This window comes from Carassius auratus, chromosome 37 (assembly GCF_003368295.1).
Source record: "Carassius auratus strain Wakin chromosome 37, ASM336829v1, whole genome shotgun sequence".
In the NCBI taxonomy this organism is placed as follows: domain Eukaryota; kingdom Metazoa; phylum Chordata; class Actinopteri; order Cypriniformes; family Cyprinidae; genus Carassius; species Carassius auratus.
The window spans coordinates 4354680-4377411 of record NC_039279.1 but is presented as its reverse complement, the minus strand read 5'-3'; the positions used below and the strand labels follow the sequence as shown (position 1 = coordinate 4377411).

The 22732-nt window shown below is 34.5% G+C and overlaps 2 protein-coding genes across 3 annotated transcripts in view; both read left to right on the top strand.

Annotated features, from left to right (window-relative positions):
• The first annotated feature begins 4412 nt into the window (after positions 1 to 4412).
• LOC113055932 (60S ribosomal protein L38) lies at positions 4413 to 7389 on the top strand. Its single transcript, XM_026222326.1, has 5 exons — positions 4413 to 4507; positions 4687 to 4712; positions 5067 to 5127; positions 6158 to 6280; positions 7322 to 7389. Exons 2-5 carry the CDS (start codon positions 4710 to 4712, stop codon positions 7345 to 7347), a joined length of 213 nt encoding a protein of 70 aa, XP_026078111.1. The 5' UTR covers positions 4413 to 4507; positions 4687 to 4709; the 3' UTR covers positions 7348 to 7389.
• Positions 7390 to 8889: 1500 nt separating this feature from the next.
• The window catches only part of LOC113055931 (protein tweety homolog 2-like), a 46544-nt gene continuing 32701 nt past the window's right edge, over positions 8890 to 22732 (top strand). The window contains exon 1 of one of the 2 annotated variants that reach the window (XM_026222324.1): positions 8890 to 9336. In XM_026222324.1, coding sequence (XP_026078109.1) covers positions 9208 to 9336 — 129 coding nt within the window. In that variant the 5' untranslated portion in view covers positions 8890 to 9207. The remainder of the gene's footprint in view (positions 9337 to 22732) is intronic. The other variant, XM_026222325.1, reaches the window with a different exon arrangement.

Below are 22732 nucleotides of genomic sequence, written 5' to 3'. Positions count from 1 at the left end.
TGCATTTTTTTATTATTAATATATTAATTAATATATTAGGTTAAAGTGTTAAAATGTGATAATTATGAATTTTTCATTTGAATATCCTTGTCTTCGAAAGAATGTAATTCTAAGCCCTGATATAGAGACAGTGATTCAGAGAGGCAGTCGGAGAAAATTCAGGTGCCTGATTCCATTAGAGCTGCAGTTTCTCATCGGAGAACAATAACCCCAACACTTTTCATCTTTTGAAGCTCTGATTCAGCCAAATGGATGATAAAGATGGTAAATGTGCCAGTCTATCATCAAATGTCTCTAGCATGTGTCAGTCCAGTGTGTCAAGTGTATTAAAACAGTAGATATTTTAGTGAGCATACTTTTCACCAACTCAGGCAGTCCTCTTTACATTAAGTGGTGCAGGCAACAGAACGCTGCTTTCCAGCCAAGAACGGTTACAGACAGCTGAAATAGTCCTGCTGTCGACCAAAACAGACAAAGTGGGCAGAAAGCCTGGTTCTCAAAGGCTGACAGGCACACGGATGGCAGGAAAAGCCGGCAGGAGCCAGAGCGGCTGCATCAGTCTGGAAAAGACAGCTATAGGCACTTTGAGAAAAGGATGCTGACTTTTAAGAAATAATAATTTATAAAGAAGTGATGTAGGTGAAAGGAACTAAAAGTGGATAAACTGGATTCTTCTTCTTCTTCTTCTTCTTCTTCTTCTTCTTCTTCTTCTTCTTCTTCTTCTTCTTCTTCTTCTTCTTCTTCTTGAGCTGGTGCAATATGCTTTAACTTCATATCTTTCATGTCTTATTGGTGAACACCAATACTGTAAAACCAGATGGTTTAGCTAACTTCTGGTAATGAAGGCTAACTTTCTGAAGTTAATACCAAAACGGAATTACACAAAATTAAATGCAAACTGTCATTCTGAGTTTGGGGTTGGAATTATTAAAACATAATAAATAAATAAATCTCTGTGCTAACCGAGGCTGCATTTATTTGAACAGAAATATAGTAAAAACATTAAAATTCTATTTACTATAACTTGAAAACATGAAAATATTACTAATTAAAATAATATTCAATATATTTTAAAATGTCATTTATTCTCATAATGGCAAAGCACTCATTACTCAATTCTTCAGTGTCACATGATCCATCAGAAATCATGCTGATATATATATATATATATATATTATTATTATTATTATTATTTTTTTTTTTTCAGGATTATCATTTGATGAATATAAAGTTCAAGGGGACAGCATTTATTTGAAATAGTTTATTTATTTATTTATTTATTGTTTACATTATATATCTTTACTGTCACTTTTCATCAATTTAATGCATCCTTGCTGAATAAAAGTATTAATTTCTTTCTCATTTTTATTTATTTATTTTCTTAAAATGGCCGTTTATAATAAAGCATTGCTAAAGTGATGTCCCTCAATGCACGTATGCGTACAAAGATGAGGGAAAATCCCTTGTCCAAAGCAGTGAATGAATTCACCCCAGTTGTGTTACTGTTTCAAAATGTTCTGGTGGAGAGAAAATGTCTGTGTGGGCCTTTGCACTATCAAGAAAGCATACATTTGGTTCAGTTTCATATTCAAATGTGTGAAATCCTCAGCAGATCCTATGCAAACCTATTGAAAATTCCATTTCACGTTATTTCACCAGTGCTATTTCCACTTGGGGGCTCTTTGCTTATTCCAGTTCCAGATATATACATTGCCATCCCAGTGTAGCCCTACAGGGCTACAGGTTTGAAATTAAGGATGAAATTAAGTTGAGCAAAACTAATGAAGGTTGGATGATCCCTGCTTCTTATTCTCATTTATGGTTCCAGCAGAATCCAAACCATGATTGATGCCGAGCAAGCACCGCACATTACTTCTGGCTATACACACAGTGAAGCTTGTGTTTGTCTCACATGAATGGCTGAGTGATGGACTGCGTGTCATTACAGACGATGTACGTTAGTCAAAATGGAACCTGAAGACTTGGCACACATCTATTCTAATGGCTCAGAGAGGGTATGTAAGGAAAGTCCTGTGCTGATGTGGTAGTCAATTGTAAAGATTGCCTAAGAAGATTATTATTAGTAGTAGTATTAGTATTAAATATAATGATACATTTTTGTAGATAGACTATTATTTGTATATATTTAGATTTTATTTGAATTATTTTTAATACGTCTATATAGTTTTTGCTATTATTATTATTATTATCATTATTAATTTAGGTTTTAGTTTTATTTGTTTTGTTTGTTATTTTAGTACTTCAGTTTAAACGAAACAAAAATAAGAAATGTTTCCTTGGCAACAATTTCAATTAATGTTTATTTCATTAAAAATGTCCTTTTCTTTTTTTCATCTGTCTAGTTTTTATTTGTTTTTATTAAGTTTTAGTTTTTAGTTTTATTTACTAGTTTTAGTTATTTTAGTACTAAGTTTAAAATAAACAAAAATGAGAAATTAAATTAAATTAATTTATATATATATATACGGACACACACACACACACATTTTACCTTTCTCCAGGTATTATATTAGAGCTCTCATTCATACTAACATAGTTTCATGCCTTCTGAATTGAGGAATGAAGTCAGAGGACTGAAGTCAACTGCATATGGAAAATACAGGCTCAGTAACTGGTCAGACACTGCCCTCTCTCCTCTTTATCTTTTGTGGTCCATCAAGGACTTTGCTGCCATGCAGCATTTGTTTCATGAGCATAATCTGCCATCTAGTGCCATTGGAGTGACCGCAAGGTGACTGCAATAAATATGTGGAATCCTAATGTGGATTAATAAAATATAGTATGGTAAAAGTCTGTGTGCTCTGTAATCTAGGAGAGATGGCTAAAATTGCGCCTCATCAACCTTCTGAAATATGCTTTTTTTTTTTTGATTTTAAGTTTTAATGCACAGCCTGCCCTGCACCAAACCCACCTTCATTACCATCTCTGACTGAGGTTGGACAGGCTTTAACAAATTCCCTGAATGGAAGCAGCAAAAACACAGAGCCAAATGAAGCTAATCAGCATTCTGCTCAGTGGAGGGAAGCGAGTTGTGGGATCTGCCCTATGCCTTCTACGTGGGCCGAAACGAATTGGCTCAAATGAATATGAGCCAATGGGACAGTAATTAAGAGTGAGGAGGGCAGCGGTGGTGTCTACCTTTATTAATTAAGTGCAGAGAAGCTGCAGATGTCACTCAAGAATCCAGCAGATTAGATACACTTAATAAGAACCAGGTGTGTGAATTATTGATATGCATGGGGAAGTTGTTGCCCAATGGTTAGAGATTCGGACTCATAATCCAAAGGTTGCGAGTTTGAATGCAGAGTGAAATCTGAGTATGGACGTATGTCACGTCAATTTCACATGTGCGTATACGACAGATGCATATTTCATTGGGACTAATATCTCACAGATTCTGTCATAAACATCATGTATCCAAGCTTTGCTAATTACTAGAATTAGATCAAACAAATCAATGTCTGAATGAATCACTTATATAAATGGGTTCTTTTCACAGGAATGGTCAAGATGGTTATAAATATATATATATATATGTGTTTGTGTGTGTGTGTGGATGCTTTTAGTGGCACACTAAGACATCATGATGCTATATTACAGTGATGATACTTACAGTTTCGATGATTCAGCCTCTCTGATTGGTTCATTTGACTGATTGATTGATTGACTGACTTATCCTTTGTGCAATCAGTGCCTTGCATTATATGATTCTTCTGTGCGATAGAAGACAGGCTTGTTGACAGTATATAATGACTATATTGATATAATGATCAATATAATGATTTAGGGTTATAGCTTACATATAAGTATACGGATCATTTCTTTTCAACTTTCCTACCATTTAAATAATCATTTGTGAAAAAATATCTTGTTATGTTATGAAGATAATGAAATGTAGAAATAATAACAACAATATATCAGCAACAATAATTTCTTCACTTTTGCCACGATAATTATTTTACAGAATGTATTCAGTAACACTTTACAATAAGGTTAATTAATTAACATTAATTAACTATATTAGTTAACACGAACTAAGCATTTATTGATCTCAGTTAATTAATTTCAATATTTACTATTACATTATTTAAAAAAAAAATTGTTTTGTTTTGTTTTGTTAACACTGGTTAATGCATTGTGAACTAACATGATCAAACAATGAATAACTGTATTTTCATTAACCAACATTAACCAAGATTAAATAGCCTGTAACAAATATATGGCTATTGTTCATTGTTAGTTCATGATAATCAATACATTAATTAATGTTAACAAATGACACCTCATTGTGAAGTGTTAACATATATTCCATAAAGCCTCCCGATTCAAATAATAAATGACGTGATATATTCATGCTGCACCTGTAGATGTCGCTGTGAGTTTAGCTTTTTTAGTCCAGTGAGTCCCTCTTGAGCCACCGTAGCTGGTTTATATTACACATTCACGCGGAAGTCCCGCCCCTTTTCCCCCCTCGCTCGCAGGACGTGTAAGTGTTAGCATTTTAGCTCTGTCTAATGAATCCATTTAAATCTGCATCAATCCGTCAATATCCACCTTTCATACATATAGGGTGTGAAAGATGAAGTGTAAATGTGTCATTACTCGAGAGATTTCCTAGAAGTTGTGTAGAATAGCGAGGTAATAAAGTGTTTTTCTGTATTGCAGGGTCGAGTCGCTCCTGAAACAGAATGGTGAGAATGTTTATAAATATATTATTTGCGCGATTTTTATTGAATGGAGAAATATAGTGTACATCAGTTTAGTCACGTTTGTTCTAAAACGATAAGCTAAACCTGCTTTAAAGTAAAATCACGGGTTAGCAGAAGGCGGCTAATGGCGGAGAAATAGTGGATTGTCACGCTGATGGAGAACCTATTTTTATAAATTATCAAGTAGTGAATCGGTCTAAATGTGAAAATATTTTAGGTTTGTTCGATAATCATAAACGAGCAGTCGAGAAACGGCTTTTTTAAGATCTTGAATAAGCCGAGTGCTAACGTTTAGCCTAATTTTCGTAGTGTCTAATGTGTTTTTCGTGTTTACAGCCACGAAAAATTGAAGAAATCAAAGATTTCCTGCTTACAGCAAGGAGGAAGGACGCAAAGTGTAAGTTTAATTTCTGATTAAAAAAAAAAAGTTTTTTCCTTTTTAGGTTTCTCCTGTAAAGTTACTGATGTGTGCTGCTCTTTATTGTGACGTGGTTTGCACGCTCTTATGTGGTTTGTTTTGATTCTGTTAACTATTAAATATTAAGTTTTACTTAAACCATTCACATTACTAAAAACTGTGAATCTCAATCATGGAGGACTGCACTGTTTGGATGTCTTTCAAATTGGAGACACACTTCCGGTTCAGAGACTCTAGAAATGAGCTGATCTATTGATAAATGTAAAGTCTTCCTGGGAACTTAGTAACGTTATTCATGTGTTGACAAGGAAATTGACACAAGGTGTATTCAAGTCACTGGTCAGAACTTAATGGCGATTTCTCTTTTCTATATAAAATTTAATGATTATATTAAACTCTACATCTAAAAAAAATTGTAGAAAGTGTGCATGGTTTTTTTTTTTTTGTGGATTTATTTCGGTTTTTATTCAATTTATGAAGGTGATGTAAACTGAATCCTTATATATCCTATGGGAATTATGCAATAGTATAATATTGCGTATATGTAACCTGCAGTTTTATTGTACGTTACAAAAAATAATAATTTTATCATGTCAGCAAATTTACGTCAATACAGATCTCACTGACTCAGAAACGCAGAAGAAAATTGTTTGACTTTGTGATGCTGTCTTTGTGTTCAACTCCTAAAAACGATCTATCCAACATGACTTGAATGCACCAGGAGTCTTGTGTTGAATGAGACATCCAGAAAGTGTAGTTATTGGGGTTTTTACAGGACCAGGATTGACAAGTCCTGATTTAAGTCTGAACAGATTTTGTACTTGTGGTCTGATAGAACAGAATTTCAAGTATGCGCTTATTGCGCTACATTCTGTGATTTGTGATATGCTGACTTTGTTAATCAGTTTCATTTTTTTTTAACATTTCAGAATTCTTTGCATATTTGCATGGAAAAATGTTTACTAGTTTTGATGGACTTTTTCCAAATTCATGCGTTGTTTTCCAACAGCTGTCAAGATCAAGAAGAACAAGGACAATGTGAAGTTCAAGGTCCGCTGCAGCAGATACCTGTACACATTGGTCATCACAGACAAAGAGAAGGCTGAGAAGCTCAAGCAGTCCCTGCCACCAGGTGAGTCGTCAAACACCATGAAACGTCCGAGATCGTATCAGAAAACATCAGGAATAGTGTTGTTATAAATGTCAGGAAAGTCAAATGCATGAACTGGTTGCGCAGCGTAATGCTTTTGCAGAAATGGTATCGACCTCAAGGATTTGTGCTAAATGCTTGTCTGTAGAAATGTTGTTTTGGTTTGATTAAAAATGAAAACATTGAAGGTCTTGTAATGAGAAAGTAAAGATTCACCTACAATTAAAAGGAAATGTCAACATTTCCAGGCCTGTGGATTTAAAGCTTTAAATTTAAAGCTTAAATATGTGACCCTAGAGCACAAAACCCAAGTCACTGGGGTATATTTTCAGCATTAGCCAAAAAACATTTGTATGGGTCAAAATTATTGATTTTTCTTTTATTCCAAAAGTCATTAGTATATTAAGTAAAGCTTATGTTCCATGAAGATATTTAGTAAATTTCCTACAATAAATATATCAAAACTTATTTTGATTAGTAATATGCATTACTAAGATTTTTATTTGGACAACTTTAAAGGTTATTTTCTCAGTATTTAGATTTTTGTATTTTTTTTTGCATCCTCAGAGATTCCAGATTTTCAAGTAGTTGTATCTCAGCCAAATATTGTCTGATCCTAATAAACCATAGATCAGTGGAAAGTATATATATTCTGCTTTCAGGTGATTTCATAAATCTCAATTTCGTAAAATTGAAACTTAAGACCCTTGTGGTCCAGGGTCAAATATCTTAATGATGAGGGAATAAAAAGCTTTTTCGAAGTCCTTAATGTAGTGCTTATAACTGACAGTCATGGAAGTGCTGTGATTTGTGTGAAGTTTGCAAGATGTCCAAACACTTTGGGCCTGTCCTGTGCCCCCTGTGCATTTACACGCTTGCTAGAATAATGATGGACCTAGTGCTGGGTTTCGCATCACAGAGACTTCAGTTCCACCGGTCCACTAACACTTACAGCTGTGTCAGACCAGGACTCTGTCCCTTCAAGGATTACTGTAAATATGACCCGTCTCTCTCTCGTTTCAGGTCTGGCTGTGAAGGAGCTGAAGTAGATGTCTCTCTTGTACAAAATGTAATAAAATTGGGAAAATTAATAATTGTGTTTATTTGCTTTTATTCTATTTAGGACCTGCTTGATAATCTTTTATAGACAATGATTATCTAGTCCATATCTGTGCTTATTTAAGGTAAACACTAACTTTCAGAAGTTTGGAGTCAGTATTTTATGAAATTTCTTTTTTAATCAGCAAGGATGTATGTAAGTGATCATTTGAAGATTTCAAAAGACTATTTGAAATGTTACATTGACTACACTGAAGACTAGGGTAATGGCTCCTTAAAGTTCACTTTAGGCATCATAGGAATGTAAAAATATTACATGTTAAAATAGAAAATGTGTATTTTAAATTGTAATGTTTCACAATATTACGGTTTCTTTTATATATATATATATATATATAAATGCAGCCTTGTGAAAAAGTATTATTTAATAACATTATAAAGTCACACCGACTCAAGTTTTTGAATGGTTGTGTACCTTATTCCGTTTAGGGAAACTTTCCTTGACCTTAAAGTTGGCTTTTTGGCCAAAAGGTTTGTTAATTTTAAGACCTTTAAAGAAGTGTGTTAAAGCATTTACTTTGCACCAAATCAAGCAATACCTTTGTAAACTTACGGCAGAATTACTGTAGTTTAACTTTAGGAAGGCTTTGATATTTATGTCATAGTTTGGCAAATGTGGTATTTGGTATGAAGCCGGTCTAAACATTTATGAAACGTAGATGTAATGAAATTAATAAAATAATGTAGTAAAAACTAAAAACTCATGCCTTTTAGTGGAGTATTAAGTATGTCTACCTTTTGAAATGTAGTGTTTTTATCAGGTTAATTATTCTTTGGTGGCTCATTGCTTGCAAATGGATGAAGTTTTCATTTTGTGAATTTAAAACCTTTTCAAAACCTGTTTAGAAATTGTTTTATGAAATCTCAAACCACATGAAAAATAATAACCACATTTACCAATTACTGGCGTTCTGTTCAAGATCATGAAATTTAACTAAGATGATAGTTAAGAGTTGAATGCTGATATTGCAACAAATTTAGGAAAAAAGGTTGGCTGCAAAACCATGATAACAGGAAGAACTTACAAACCTACCAAAACCAGAATGAGACCATGATCTCAAAATATCACATCTAAAATAACCTCACTCTGAAAATGTATAGAGCAATTTTTTTAAATGAGGTAGTATTTTTGTTGATTTGCTAGTAAGATTTTGTGTCAGCTTTTTATTCCAGTATTTTGAAAATGTTCTTTGTGCGTGTCCTTGTTTTTTGTTCCAGTGTCTGCATTTACTCGAGTTGCCCAATAGATGGCAGCATTGCGTTATATATTTTCAAATAAATGCAAATCTCATTTTAAGAATATTTAATTAAGAAAAAAAAATAAAGATGATCTCCAATGTCATCAATATATATAATTTTAATATCTACTGAATCTTGTTATCAGTAGAATTAGGCCACCAAAAAATGAAACTGCCCCTCATACATCCTCATTCTTGTATTCAGGCGCGAACCCGAGTCCCATTCGTGCACTCCGCTCATTCATGCGCGCTCCCGAGTTCTTCAGAGCGCACAACGCGCAGGAATGGCTGCGGCACGAGACCGGGATTTAATGCAATAATTCAACATTTCCCGTGAATTCCCACGGACGGGGGGTTTGGTGGAAGTATTCAGAGTTCTTCTTATGTCCCTTTCAGCACTTTTATTTGAGTACTCCGTCTCTCTAGTTTCTAAATCCATGGCTTTTGTTTGAGAAGACAGGACAGTGGAGAATAACCGGGAAAGAAACACCCAAATTGTCCGACCGTCTCTATCTGGGAAAGTGATTTAATGGTCTCCTCGACTGCTGAAGGATGTCGTCTGCACGGGTTGATTATATCGCTCCTTGGTGGACTTACTGGCTTCATCAGTTTCCTCATGTGACTCTAAGGTTTCAGCCGTTGGATCACACGTTTAAACCGCAGGATGAGAACTACCAGCAGGTCAGAGCTCCTGGTTTTATGGCACACAGGTTCATAAACACAGTCAGGAGTAGTTTCATGTACTGCACTGTCACTCTTATTTTCAGTTTGGGACTCCAGGTCGTAGTCCAAATATAGAGAATGTCAAAAAAATGTTTCAGATGTCCTCAATGAGATAGTTTTCATTATGTTTTTGCGTACATTTTCATTAAATGAAAAGACACACTCTAGTTAATTATACTTGTATTGGTTAAATTATTGTTATTAATATAAATATGTATTTATTTTCAAATAATAAAGTCCACACACAAATGCTACTATTTATTCAACAATAAGCTAAAAGCTTCAATAAACTGTCTAGGTCAGATGAACATATAAAATAATTTAAAAGGAAATCAGGTGATTAATATTGGAATTGCTGGGATTATTTTTGCTCTTTCACCATTGTGGTTTCTGAAAGATCAACCATGAGGTCTTTAAAGTGAGTCTTAGCAGTACATGGGTGTTATTTTATTATCATTGAGGTGCTATTGTAGTTTTTAATTAATATTTTGGATTAATTAAAACATTTATATTTTTCTGCTTTTAAATTTTGTTGTATATTTGTCATTTTTATTAGTTGTTGTTTGATTCATTTGTATTTCGGTTTCTATTTTAGTTCATAAAGTTAAACTGAACGAGTATTTTAATATTTTATTTCAGTTAATGTTTATGTTATTTCAGGTATCATTTTATATATATATATATATATATATATATATATATATATATATATATATATATATTAGTAAACTGTAATAACCCTGCTTCACGCTTGCTTTAATTGTCATATTGTGTGTACAGTTCAGATTGGCTTTATTCTCTGCGTTTCCCCTCCTGCTTTCTGTGTGAGCTGTGATAGACTCCCATTCCATTAAAATTTCTTAGAAAGATTGTAATCTAACAAGATTGCAATTTAAGGGTTTTTTTTTTTTTTTTTTTAGACATCCTTGATGAGAGTACCCTTGTGCAATATGAATGATGAAATGCAATACGTGTTCAGATGAATTGAGTGTCTGATTGGTCTACCCATTGTTTTTCGCCCCCAAAATGAAGTCATGCTATTGTCTTGTATAAAAGCCTCTTTCTGAAAAGTGCATGTCTGCTTTCAGTTTCGGCATTGTTAAACCTCAGTTATATTTATCTGCTGGGTTTTGAAATGTCTAATAGCTGGCACGTATAAAGTAAATAGTTTATTTGTAGTCACTGAATGCTGAAAATCACTGTCATGTCCCAAACCACATTTCACAGCAGAACTGCGTCTCATTTTGAACCAGATTGAGTTGCTAAAACACATATTTCCTATCCTGTAAGTTGCTTGAACCTTTGCTGCACCTGTCTTTGTGAGCGCGATGGGGTTTTTCCGCTGACCTGTAGCAATATCATATTGATTAGAGATGGAGTGAGGGTGAATGTGAGAGAGGATGGAGGGGCAGAGTGTTCATTTCTGGAGCTGTCTGTCTCTGTTAAGGCAGATGGTGTAAATGGAGGCAGAGCGAGACCAGATGCTGTGGTGTAATATCAGGTGCTCACGCTGGCTCCTCCATCGTCTAACACCGGGGCGTTTTCACGTGGCCTGAGGGATCCTCCTTCATAACCCATTTTCCCCCAGTTTGTGAATCTAAATGCTCTGTTCCTGCTGACACTGGGATTTGAATCCTAATAGCTTTTCAGCAGAACAGGAAACTGGTGAGATCTCTTTCCTCTGTGGGGTTTTAGGTTTGGCCTGGGAGATTGTGCATATGAGAGACTGATGTGCTTCATATCTAATTGCTGACGTTCATTATGAACGCCAGACGGATGATGTGCTCTCTATAGAGACTCGCTGTGTTAAATCGGTACAGCAGTTTAGCCGACACTAAATGTTGCAGATGATTAGGAGAGAAAGATTAGTTTGGATCCATTTCTTACGATTTCAACGTGTTTCCTATTAGTCACAATGAATTATGAAGATTATTAAATTTGATCAGTATGACAAAAATAAATAAATAAATCACATTGAAAAACAAAAATGTATATATATATATATATATATATATATATATATATATATATATATATATATATATATATATATATTCTGGAGAGTATAAAATCAGTAACCGTTATAACATTTCATTTGATAATGTTTATTATATTACTGTTATAAATTTATTTTAGTATTACATTTCAGAAATTTGCTAAACATTCCACAGTGTGAAATCAGTTATTTGTATTTATGTATTTTATTTTATTTATTATGTATTTAATATTTTTAAGTTGTAAAAAATGTATATGAAAACATTCTAGAGAATAACATATGTTTTTTTGGTATGCTTTCATCTCTTATTTGACACTGATCCAAGTGAAAATATTTCCGCTTTGTATTTAGACTTAGATTCCCCAATGAGCAGGCCCAGATGAAATCTGCAGACGGTTTCTGTGCATCTTCTGCTGATTTTGAAAGAATCTTTGGAATAAATTTAAATATGGTCCAATATAATAAAACATGGCTTTCATTGTGGTATTTTGTGGATGCAGATCCCTTCTGGGCCTGTCAGTGAGGACATCAGGCCCAGAAAGACCAATCGTCAAGTTATGCCTGAGTGGATATGTGTTTGTGTGTTAGATGGGTCAAAAGTCATCTGTCCATATGATTCACTTATTTCCTGTGGGGATTAATTGCTAACAGCTATTTTGTTTTCTCCCCCATCCTAGACCGAGGATACATCTGTTTAGTTCCCACCATAAAGAGATTTGTGTGCCCAGATATTTATTTAAAGGCAGCTGTAGATATTTAGTTGCTGTGACAACATTTGAAATAAAAACTTTGAAGCTACATTAAAAACATTTTTTTTGAGGTATTATGGTTGCTTGCTAGGGTGGTCGGTGTGTTTGATAGGTTTTTTTTTTTTTCGTCACCCATGTATATATGTGATAGTCATTAGACCTCTAAAGACGTCTGTCTCCTCATCGAGCCACTTACCGTATTTTTCGGACTATAAGTCGCACCTGAGTATAAGTCGCATCAGTCCAAAAAAACGTCATGATGAGGGAAAAAACATATATAAGTTGAACTGGACTATAAGTCGCATTTATTTAGAACCAAGAACCAAGAGAAAACATTACCCTCTACAGCCGCGAGAGGGTGTAGAGGGTAATGTTTTCTCTCGGTTCATTTCTCTTGGTTCATTTCTCTCGGTTCATGTCAAATTAATTTTGATAAATAAGTCGCACCTGACTATAAGTCGCAGGACCAGCCAAACTATGAAAAAAAGTGAGACTTATAGTCCGGAAACTACGGTTATTGAAATGTCAAAAAAACACTTATACTTTAGATGACAAAGTATTTTTCACAAATAAATAAATATTTAATTTAACAAAGTTATTGGGGGGTGTCCCATACATTGGTTTATTTATGGCCACCCACAATATCAAAACTGACCGCCACAAATAGATTTTCCAAAAGGCTTTGAAGTTGCTGAATAAATATGAGAACTGCAAGTTTCAAAACCAAAAACTTCCGCGGATGTTTTTATTCCACTCTATTTCAGAAGAAAAGCTGACCAAAATTTTCTGAAAATTTTCGATGTCATTTTCATTACATCTTGCAAGGAATGCCTCATAAATCATTAGCTGCATTTACATGGAGCCTTCTAATGCGATCTTAATGGGACTAGACGTCAATCGGATTGAATTGGATCGATCCGACTAAAATTTCGATCGGATTGTAAGGGGTGGTTTATCCTTTTGTAATCCGAGCGAGAGGACATGTAAACACTTGATCGGATTGAAAACCGAAACTGGAAAGTACTGTGCATGTGAAATAGAAATAGCGTAATGACATATGACGCGCGGACGAGCTGTTCTACCTGGTGAATAAAATGTTCTGTTATTATAAATCTCCCCTTTCACTCAGTGTATGTGAAGTGGAACACAACCACGTCCCACCAGTCCTCATTTAAGACTCTCATCAACAGACGTCCTGTTTTGACTGAATATTCATGCAGTGTGCGCATGTCAAAAGAGTAAATCCGATCTGAAGCTTGTGGCAAGTAAACGCGCACATCAACCCGATCACTTTATTTACCAGTAATGTAAACACTACGTTCGGATTCGTCAATCAGAATGAATTCATTCCGATGGAATCTAAAAGTGTCCATGTTAACGCACCTAGTGTTTGTGAGCCCAGTGCTGCGTTGTAAACAGCTGTTACTGTAGAAACCTCTATCTCTCCCTCTCTAATAGCACCACCTGCTGGCAGAAAAAATAATTAGCATATTTATATATGGGGCAGGGAGTTCTGCCACAAATAGAGTAAATAAGGCTGTGGGAAACTGTATTGTTTTGGCTTCAGAAGACACTTTAGTGTTGTTTCATGGTACGATTTGCTCAGAAAGCCTCAGTTTTGTATTTTATGTATATTATTTTATTTACAATTCCACTTTTAAGTAACTTCCTTGTTTCTTTCTTCCTTTTCCTCAGTCTCTCTTTTTTCGTCATGGTTTGTTTTGTTTTTCTGTTTCTTTCATTCATAAGCATTTGTGTTTACTGCTTTTCTTATTTTCCATGCTTTCTCATCTGCTTGTTTCTTTTTACAGCCTCAAAGACCTCTTTACGTCCTCCTTAACTGAACATTAATTGGAAGGAGCAGTTTAATGTTGTAAGCTGGTATTTTTTATTTTTATCTCGACCATGAAGACAAAGGTTGCATAAAAAAAATCATTAGGCCCATTGTCTGGCTTGATTTAAACAGAAACATTCACTAGAAAACTGCAACTTGAAAATGCTGGTCTTTCACAGTGTCTGATTACAGCATAAAGAATTGTGAAAAAAAAAGAAAAGAAGTTTGTACTTCCTGCACTTCAAGCGTCACCCATCAGAATTGTGAAGATGACGTTTGGTTTTCCTTTTGGTTGGAACAATGTTTTAATAGCAATACAGAGCTATAATGTTTACACCTTTCGGGGCGAATCAACCTATAAAGATATATTTGGCATAACGTATTGTAAGCTGGTATAGGAGAAAAAGATTACACGCTTCAGCTTTTAGATGCAGAAATATTTGCTCATAGGCCAAAATTGAGTCATAAATCATATGAGAGTAATAATAATAATAATAAAATAAGAAATCACATGCCTTGTGATTTATTTTACTTTAGTAATTATATGTGGAATTTCCCCAGTGCTCTCTGAACATCACTTTATATATAAATTGTGGGGTAGAGGCCATATTTTTCTTTTTTCAATATGACCAGTTATATTTAGGGCTTCACATTTGCCCTTTTCCCAACATTTCTGATGTTTGGGCCAATATCTCTCACCATGACTTTGGTGTCTAGCCTCTTTGTTTGCTTATTTATTGTCTCCCTCAGGCTCAGTTTTATCGCTTCAGACCTGAACCGTGGCACTTCACTTCAATTTGAGATGTAAGAGGAAAGAAAAACGCTGCATTCTGGGTGGGCCAGGTTTCGTGAAACCACAAAGGAAGTTTTCCCAATAAGGATGTTAAAGATGTGTGGTAAACCTTATCAACTTTCTAAATCGGGCCAATCAGATATATCAGAGACCCACAGTTTGTTTTGGGGTAGTTTAGGACAGAAATATTTAGTTTAAGTTTGACATGGTGGTAAATCAGGAGCTCATTGGTTTGTTGCAATGTCCTTTTTTTTAATCCTTATATAGCAGCAAGACAATATTTAAGCATATACTGCTAGTCTAATGATGGTGGTCCGGTCAAGTTGAGAGAAAAGACAATTGTCAGCTTGTGGTATTCGGGTCAGAACTGTTAGTAAAGAATCGGGGGATCAGTGAATAGTATTATTTTACATGCAATGGAATGTATTGCATATTCTCCAACCCACTCAGAGTGACGGTACTATTGCATCAGTCTTTTATTTAGAATGAGCTTGTGAAATATTTAATTTTAAAGTTAAGTATTCATTTTTGTTACTTCAATGAGCATTTTAATATCAGTGCATTGAAGCGTGCATGTATTGCATGGTATTTTCATTTCCCAATCAGCTCAGAGATGGCTGTTTCATCAGTTTTGTAATCCATCACTACGTCTGTTAGTTCATGTTACTTCTTAGGTCCTCATTGCATTTTTGAAAGAGCCTTGTCTTCGCAATAGATATGAGATGTTAAAAAATAAAGTGAATCAATTTGAATTTGAAAAACTTAACTCAGATCTGTTTTTGCTGAAAGTTATTAAATATTAAAATATTTTATATTACATATGTAGTGTTCAGATATTTCTCAGTTCATTTATTGAAATATTAATAATATTCACTGCAGGATTATTACATATAATAAATGAATGCAGTATTTTTTTTTTCTTTTTTCATTTCATTAGGTTTTACAAGAAAGTTTGTGACAGTTCCTGTAGTTATTCTGCAAAAATGTATTTTCTGTTTTTCTCATCAGTGCTTTTGTTTTCAGTTCAGTTCACATTAGAGGCAGATACAGGCCCATTTAGGCTGTATATTTAGACATTTCTTACTGTTACAGTACATGGAACATGGAGCCCGTATCATCTTTCTCTTTGTCTCTCCTTGATTTTAATTCACCCAAAGCCCATGACCTGCTCCGCTCTGAGTTAATGATGTCCCAGCTGTGAGGTTAGGAAGGTTCACTCGAGCGCACTGTGTTGGAAAAGCCCCCTGAGGTTGCCCCTGAACCCCTTTTAAAAGCTGTTCAGGAGAGACGAGGACAGAATCGAGTGAGGTTGACTGGTCCGTTGAGGTCCTTCCTAAAGGCTTGCCTCTGCTTTACTATCAAACCCCAGTCATCCACGGCCCTGCCTTGATCCAACACTGGAATCTTCTCAAATATGCCTGTATATTGTTCACTGAAACTATTTGCAGCCTTCTGTTCACTGAGATCTTGGAAATCACCTGGAGATTGCATTAGCATTTGTTTGACGATTTTTTTTCAGTGACGTTTAACGGCAGATTTAATATATAATACGATAGCTTTTCCCATGATTTCATCATGTAAAATGTATAATTCTGTACCTCACAGAGCATACAGCTGTAAAATTGTCGACTTCTGATCAGGTGGTTGATGGTGTCACTCTTCAGCGAGTGTAGAGCTCTCTCTGCTCCCAACAGATGGGTGTCAGAGCGCTCCACACAGCTGTTCTCCATCTGCTGTGACCATCACATAGCTGAAGTTTGGCTCAGAACTTCCACAGAAAGCACATTCATCACTTAGCTCAACAAAATATGTTTGAATCCCAATTCGCAAAGTACAAAAGTTCATATTGCACTGGTGATGATATATAGCTAAGCTGGTATTGAGAGGTTATGTCAATATAATGTGAAATAACATCTTGAAGAAACATCTTAAACTTTGGACAATGTTTTATTGAGACAAATCTGAAAGGCCATTCAGACTGGCAGCGTTTTGCAGGAGTCCGAAATTTTCAGCCACATGAGTGACATTGGAGAATCAAGTTGAGCGGCTTTAAACTTGTCAACCTCTAGCGCTGTCAGTGTGAACCACGCCTGACATTTTCCTTACTAACCATGACAAGTGATGAGTCATCTTGGTTTCTATTTCTGTAGAGTTGGGTAGGGCGTCTACAGTGGAATTTCATTGGTTTAAAATCTGATGTTAAGCATCAGAAATGTTCTGATTGGCAGTGATGTTATCATATCACAAGCATTTTCTCTTTCAGTTTACTTGTGGTTGGAAACTTGTCAACTTGTACCTGTTTTGGACACAGCATAAGGGTTTATTACCTATAACTGTAGGTTAGTGGTGTATTCGTATTTTGTAATTAATGGAAAAATATTTGATTTACACTACTGTGTCAGTAACTGTCTAAAATTTGTTATATGATAACAAATGCAGTAAAACTGCCATATTGTGAAATAGTATTACAATTTAAAGTATTTTTTATTTATTAAGATATTTTAAAATGCTATTTATTCCGATGATGGTAAAGCTGAATTACTCTAGTCTTCAGTGTCGCATGATCCTTCAGAAATCACAGCTGATTTGGTGCACAACAAACATTTCTTGTTATTGTTGAATTCAGTGTTGAATAGGGTTGTGGAAACAGTGATTTCACAAATATATATAAATATATATGGAGTTAGCGGGTTTGTTAATAAATATATGAATATAAAGTTTAATGCACCCATGCTGAATAAAGTATATAAATGTCTTACTGATGCTAGACTTTTAAACAGTAATATGTAAACTGTTTTTAAAGTAACTCATTGTGCATATGCACATGCTCTTGCTTTTTTTTATAGAGACAATAAAATATGTGGATTTACTATAGGGCGGGGAGGAAATGCTATGATTCTGAGACAAACTATTGCTAATATTGCCAGCTATATAGGACACAATGTGGGAACTGGGATTCCTGTATTTTTCTTATAGCACACATGCATGGTCTCTTAGTGTAGATACAGTACACTGGTTTGACATTAGTCTCAATGTTGTCCTAAACCTGTAGGGCTCCTCAGTCTCAGACAAGCAAACAGTGTAAACTTTGAACCATTATCATGTTGGAGCAGCTTTAAATTCTTACGTATCCCTGTCTTTCTTCAATTTATAAAAAAATATCGACCACTTTCCCTAGAAACCTGACCTGAGATCAGTCATCTGCTTCCTCCATGTGAAAATATTCAGTTTTGTCTTGTTTAAAGGTCCCAAACTTTTATTTCCCTTTATAGAGATCTTCCACAGGCAGCAAACGGTACTTGATTCGCCTGTTTGTTCCTTGAAGATTAAAGGCTTTGTCAGTGGTACTTCATTCACATCCAGTTTTACAGCCTGTCTATTCATGAGGATGATGTGATTGGCGATTGGAAAGGGTGTTTTATACTGGCACGTAGCCAGCTATGGCTGTATGTCAGTGAACCCCAGGAAAACTCGGTCTGGGAGTGGACGCACTATGCAAACAAGATGAAGAACAACACTACGTAGTTTACAAAATCACTGAACTGAAATAACCCAGATCTGTTTGTGCTAAAAGATATGTAAAGTGTTTGCACATTCTTGTGCCTGATGATTGTCATGATTGATGTGCTTAAATAATTTTGAAATCGGATCCATGTATCTATAAAAAAAAATACAAAAAAAAAAAAAAAAAGCCAAATTCATTTCAGATTTGGCCTGTAGCATTTGAGGAGAAATTGTTTTAGGAGTCTCCTACAATAGGTTTACATGCATGCAAGGTCCAAAAAAATAGTTTTCTCAAAATTAAGTTTCAATGTCGGTTCAGTCTCTCTAAAAAAAAAAAAAAAAAAAAAAATATATATATATATATATATATATATATATATATATATATATATATATATATATATATATATATATATATATAGTAATAATATTTTGCAATATTACAATATTACAGTTTTTACTGTGTTTTTGATCAAATGAAGCCTTGGTGAGACTTTTTTTCAAAAATGTTACTGCATATAATATAAATATACATGAAGTAATGTTATCAGTGTTATTAATCTCAGGTACTATAAAGTGTTACCTTTGTATGTACTTACAGTATATATATGCCACAGTCATAACATTCTAAATGAATAAGCAGTGTTTCACTCATTTCCTTTAGGCTTCAAATTAAACTTTATTATGTTGAACAAGATGCTGAGCACTTCATTCCAGGAGAAAGACAGCAGTGTTTTTGACGAGAGGCAGTGGATGGCTGTGAGTGAGGATGTGCAGAAATTATGTTCACATGGACTGTGCAACGTCCTTTGTTTTCTTTCATGGAGACTACCATGCCACTTTTTTCCCCATAATCCTCTGTTTGAACCCCTTTGAGAATTCCCTTGTGTCTTTTTTCTTTCCCACCATCCTCTCCACCCTCCTTCCCAGCTCCCTACTTCTGTGTTTCCCCACCCCTTTACTGTCCTTTCTTCTTCTCACCTGTCCTTCTCTTGTCTGCCCTCTCTCTCTCTCTCGCTTTCTTTTTCTCCTAGACGCCTCTCTTTTGGATAAGATGGATGGGCTGCAGAAATTGAATGAAACAAGTATTGGAAAAACAAAAAAGTGGAAGAGACAGAGTGGTTGCTTTTCAACCACAGCGGCGTAGAAACAAACAACATTATGGAAGACCTGTCAGCAACATTCCCTTTATTTACATTCATAGAGTTTACAAGCACAGAGAAGCATGCCGCTTTCTGAAGGGCTGCATTGTCAGACCTTGTTCGTTTAGAGTCAATATGAAACACCGATCATGTTTTTTATATTACGTTGAATGAAATGCTTTTTTTTTAAAGTTGTAAATCTAACAGATTGGAGTATGTTCAAGAAAATACTATTACAGACTTACTTTCTACTCAAAAAAATAAATAAAAAAAATCATGTTTAATTCAGTTCAAGGCAGTTCAATTATTATTATTTTTACAATCATATTTATTTTCAATATGAAATGAATAATACAAACAAACAATCTAACAGAAAAACTATGATTACCAAACACAGCTACAAATTTTAGTAACATTTTTAGTAACAAGTATGTTTCAGCCATACAACCTTAATCAGGCGTTGTTTATGGCTTACAAAAAAGGTTGCATGACCTAAACATATGCACATTTGAAATCTATAGCAGTGTGCCAGATTCATAATTTTTGTTAAATCAATGAATAAAATCTTCAAAATAAAAAATGGAAACTTTTAGAAATTGTACTTAAATTTTCAGTTCAAAAAAACAAAATGATAAAAAAATGGGAAAAGGTATAGCTCAACGCAAATCATCGGGACATTAGAGGCCTTCTAAAATGAAGCGACGTGTTTGTGTAAGAAAAAATATCAATGTTTATAACTTTATAAATCAATCTCTATCTTACGCTAACTGATGTAAACACGTTCAGGAGAGTGTTTAAGTGGCAACTTTACAACTGTAAATGAATTGGTGAAAAGGTGTGGGAACTCTGCGCTGTAGTCCTATGGACATTTGTAAGCATTAGCAGTGGCTAATTGAAAAACAGCTCTCTGTCTGTTTGTGCGTTTAAATTACAAGGGAAAAGGTGGGTGGAAATGAATTGGTGAAGAAGTGTGGGAGTGTGTAAATAATTCCTCTTTGCTTTATTTCCATAGAGGATAATGCAGGTGTTCCATTATTCATGTTTGCCTGGTATTAATGCACACCCTCTGTCTGTGTGTGTGTGTGTGTGTGTGTGTGTGTGTGTGTGTGTGTGTGTGTGTGTGTGTGTGCGTGTGCGTGTGTGCGTGCACATTGTATTTGTTTGACTATTATAATTACACACTCACTTTTGCTGTGCCAGTGTGTATGTTAGTGACAAAGAGAGCATTGGTAAGGCCAGATAAGTCTGCAACACGGTGCTGTTTATGCGTTTTTGGGAATGTATTCCGAATGTATTCTGAAGTAATTCGTTATATTCACAATAATGGCTCTGAATTTGTATTGCATGCTTTATCTTCTGTCTTTGTCCGTTTCTCTCTTGCACACAAACAAGCAATATTTTTCTCTTCCCTTCCAATCCTTCTTGTTTACACTCTCTACATAATTTTGTGGGCTTCAGTTCTCTATTTCTTTACCTGTCTATCTTATCTATATGACAGGGAGATGCGTCAAACAGTATTTTTGCTGTACTGTGCTAGATATATTGGCTCGATTATTAGCTGGACTGCTTTGTTTGACAATATTTGTTATGTATAGAGTCTTACATAATGCAGTGCTCTTTTTGCACTCATGCCAGACATAATAATTTGTTATGACTAATTTTATCTTTTGTTTTGCAACCACCAGGCTCCAGTAAAAAAAAAAAAAAAAAACCTGTTACATAGAAATACAAATGCAGTATATAAATAAATAAATATTTTGGGCCTGTATCACCCCTAAATTAGAATCTAAATAATTTATATTTATTATATTTATATATATTATATTTTCTGCTTTATATATTCTGTTTTCTATTTTCTATAGAGTATTTGTAATGTAGAATGTAAAATTGAATACACTTAATCTTAGATATTTAAACCTTTTTTTTAATCATTTTTATCATGATATTGGATTGAGCATATACCACCCATCACTAATCTCTTAGGTTTTTCCCTGTCAGATAGAACAAGTTTCTCATAGTTCACAAAGATCACAGGATTTAGTCAGGGTAAATCCATCCATTTAGTCACACACAGCTTCATTAAAACAGATAATTCCTCTTTTCACTCTGTCCCAGGATATACAGGGCAGTGAGGACCTGGTGATGGTGATGTTTATTTGTGCATGTTTGTGTGTGTTCTCTGCTCTGGCCAAAAGTATTAAACATAATGCCAGTCTTTCTCCCCTTATTTCCACACCAACTGCTCCCCTTTCATATACACACACCCTCTCAGTTGGAAAACACACTCTCATTCCCTAATATGTCCCCTTCCCCTCCCATAAGACCCCCTGCTGCTGTCTGTGTGCCTCCTCCCCCCATTTCCTCATCACAGTACCTTCATCAACCCCTATTTTCCCTTAACAAAGGCCTGATGGGGGAATTATCCATCTTCAAAGGTGGAGGAGGGGTTTAGACAGACTCATCTTTTTCAGACAGTGAGACTGAAATGAGACGCTGTTGGTTTCATCAAGCATTTTACTTACAGATCTGATGGTTAAATTGATGCTCTACTCCACCATCATTTAAAATCTTGGGGTCTGTTAGGCTTTAATTTTTTTTATTATTATTATTTTATTCTTAGCAAGGCTGCATTTAATTGATAAAAAATACAGTTAAGAGAGTAATATGAAATATTATCATAATATAAAGTAAATTTAGAATAATTTAAATATATAATCTGTTCTTCTGTCTTCAGTTTCACTTGATACTTCATTATTTATTTATTTATTTATTTATAGGATTTTTTGAATATAGATTTTTTTTTTCATGACAATGTAATAGTCTTGATCAATTCAATACATGCAGCTGTCTAAATTAAAGTATTAATTTATAATAATAATAATAATAATAATAAAAGGTTTTACTGACCCCAAACTTTTTAAACATTAGTGTATATTAGTCAATTTATAAATTATAACATTGTAAATATGGAAAAAAAATATGTAAAATTTTATTTCAGTATTTTTTTAGGACTCATTTGCCAAATATTTTGTCATTAAATTGTATTATAAAATGATATGTGTAAAAATCTATTATGATCAGTATGGGTTTCAGTGGTAATGGAGTACAGGATTGTCTATGATAGTTAAAACTGGATAAAATTAGTGTCGAATTATTATTTATAATGTTTACAGACCCTTATATAATCTCAAATGAGATTTAGAGAAAAACTATATTCTATAACCTAGTTCTTTATCCTTTATCCTTTGTCTTTGTCACAGTTGATGAATATGACCACTGGAATTCTGGGTAGAGAGGTTGACTCATTAGTCTTAGAGTTATGGGAGTGAAGCAGGT

Bases quoted from the DNA above. Each gene is read 5' to 3' on its own strand.
- LOC113055932 (XM_026222326.1), top strand. The intron at 5,128-6,157 runs GTAAGTTTAATT...GTTTTCCAACAG, and splicing joins AAGGAGGAAGGACGCAAAGT to CTGTCAAGATCAAGAAGAAC. The intron at 6,281-7,321 runs GTGAGTCGTCAA...CTCTCGTTTCAG, and splicing joins CAAGCAGTCCCTGCCACCAG to GTCTGGCTGTGAAGGAGCTG.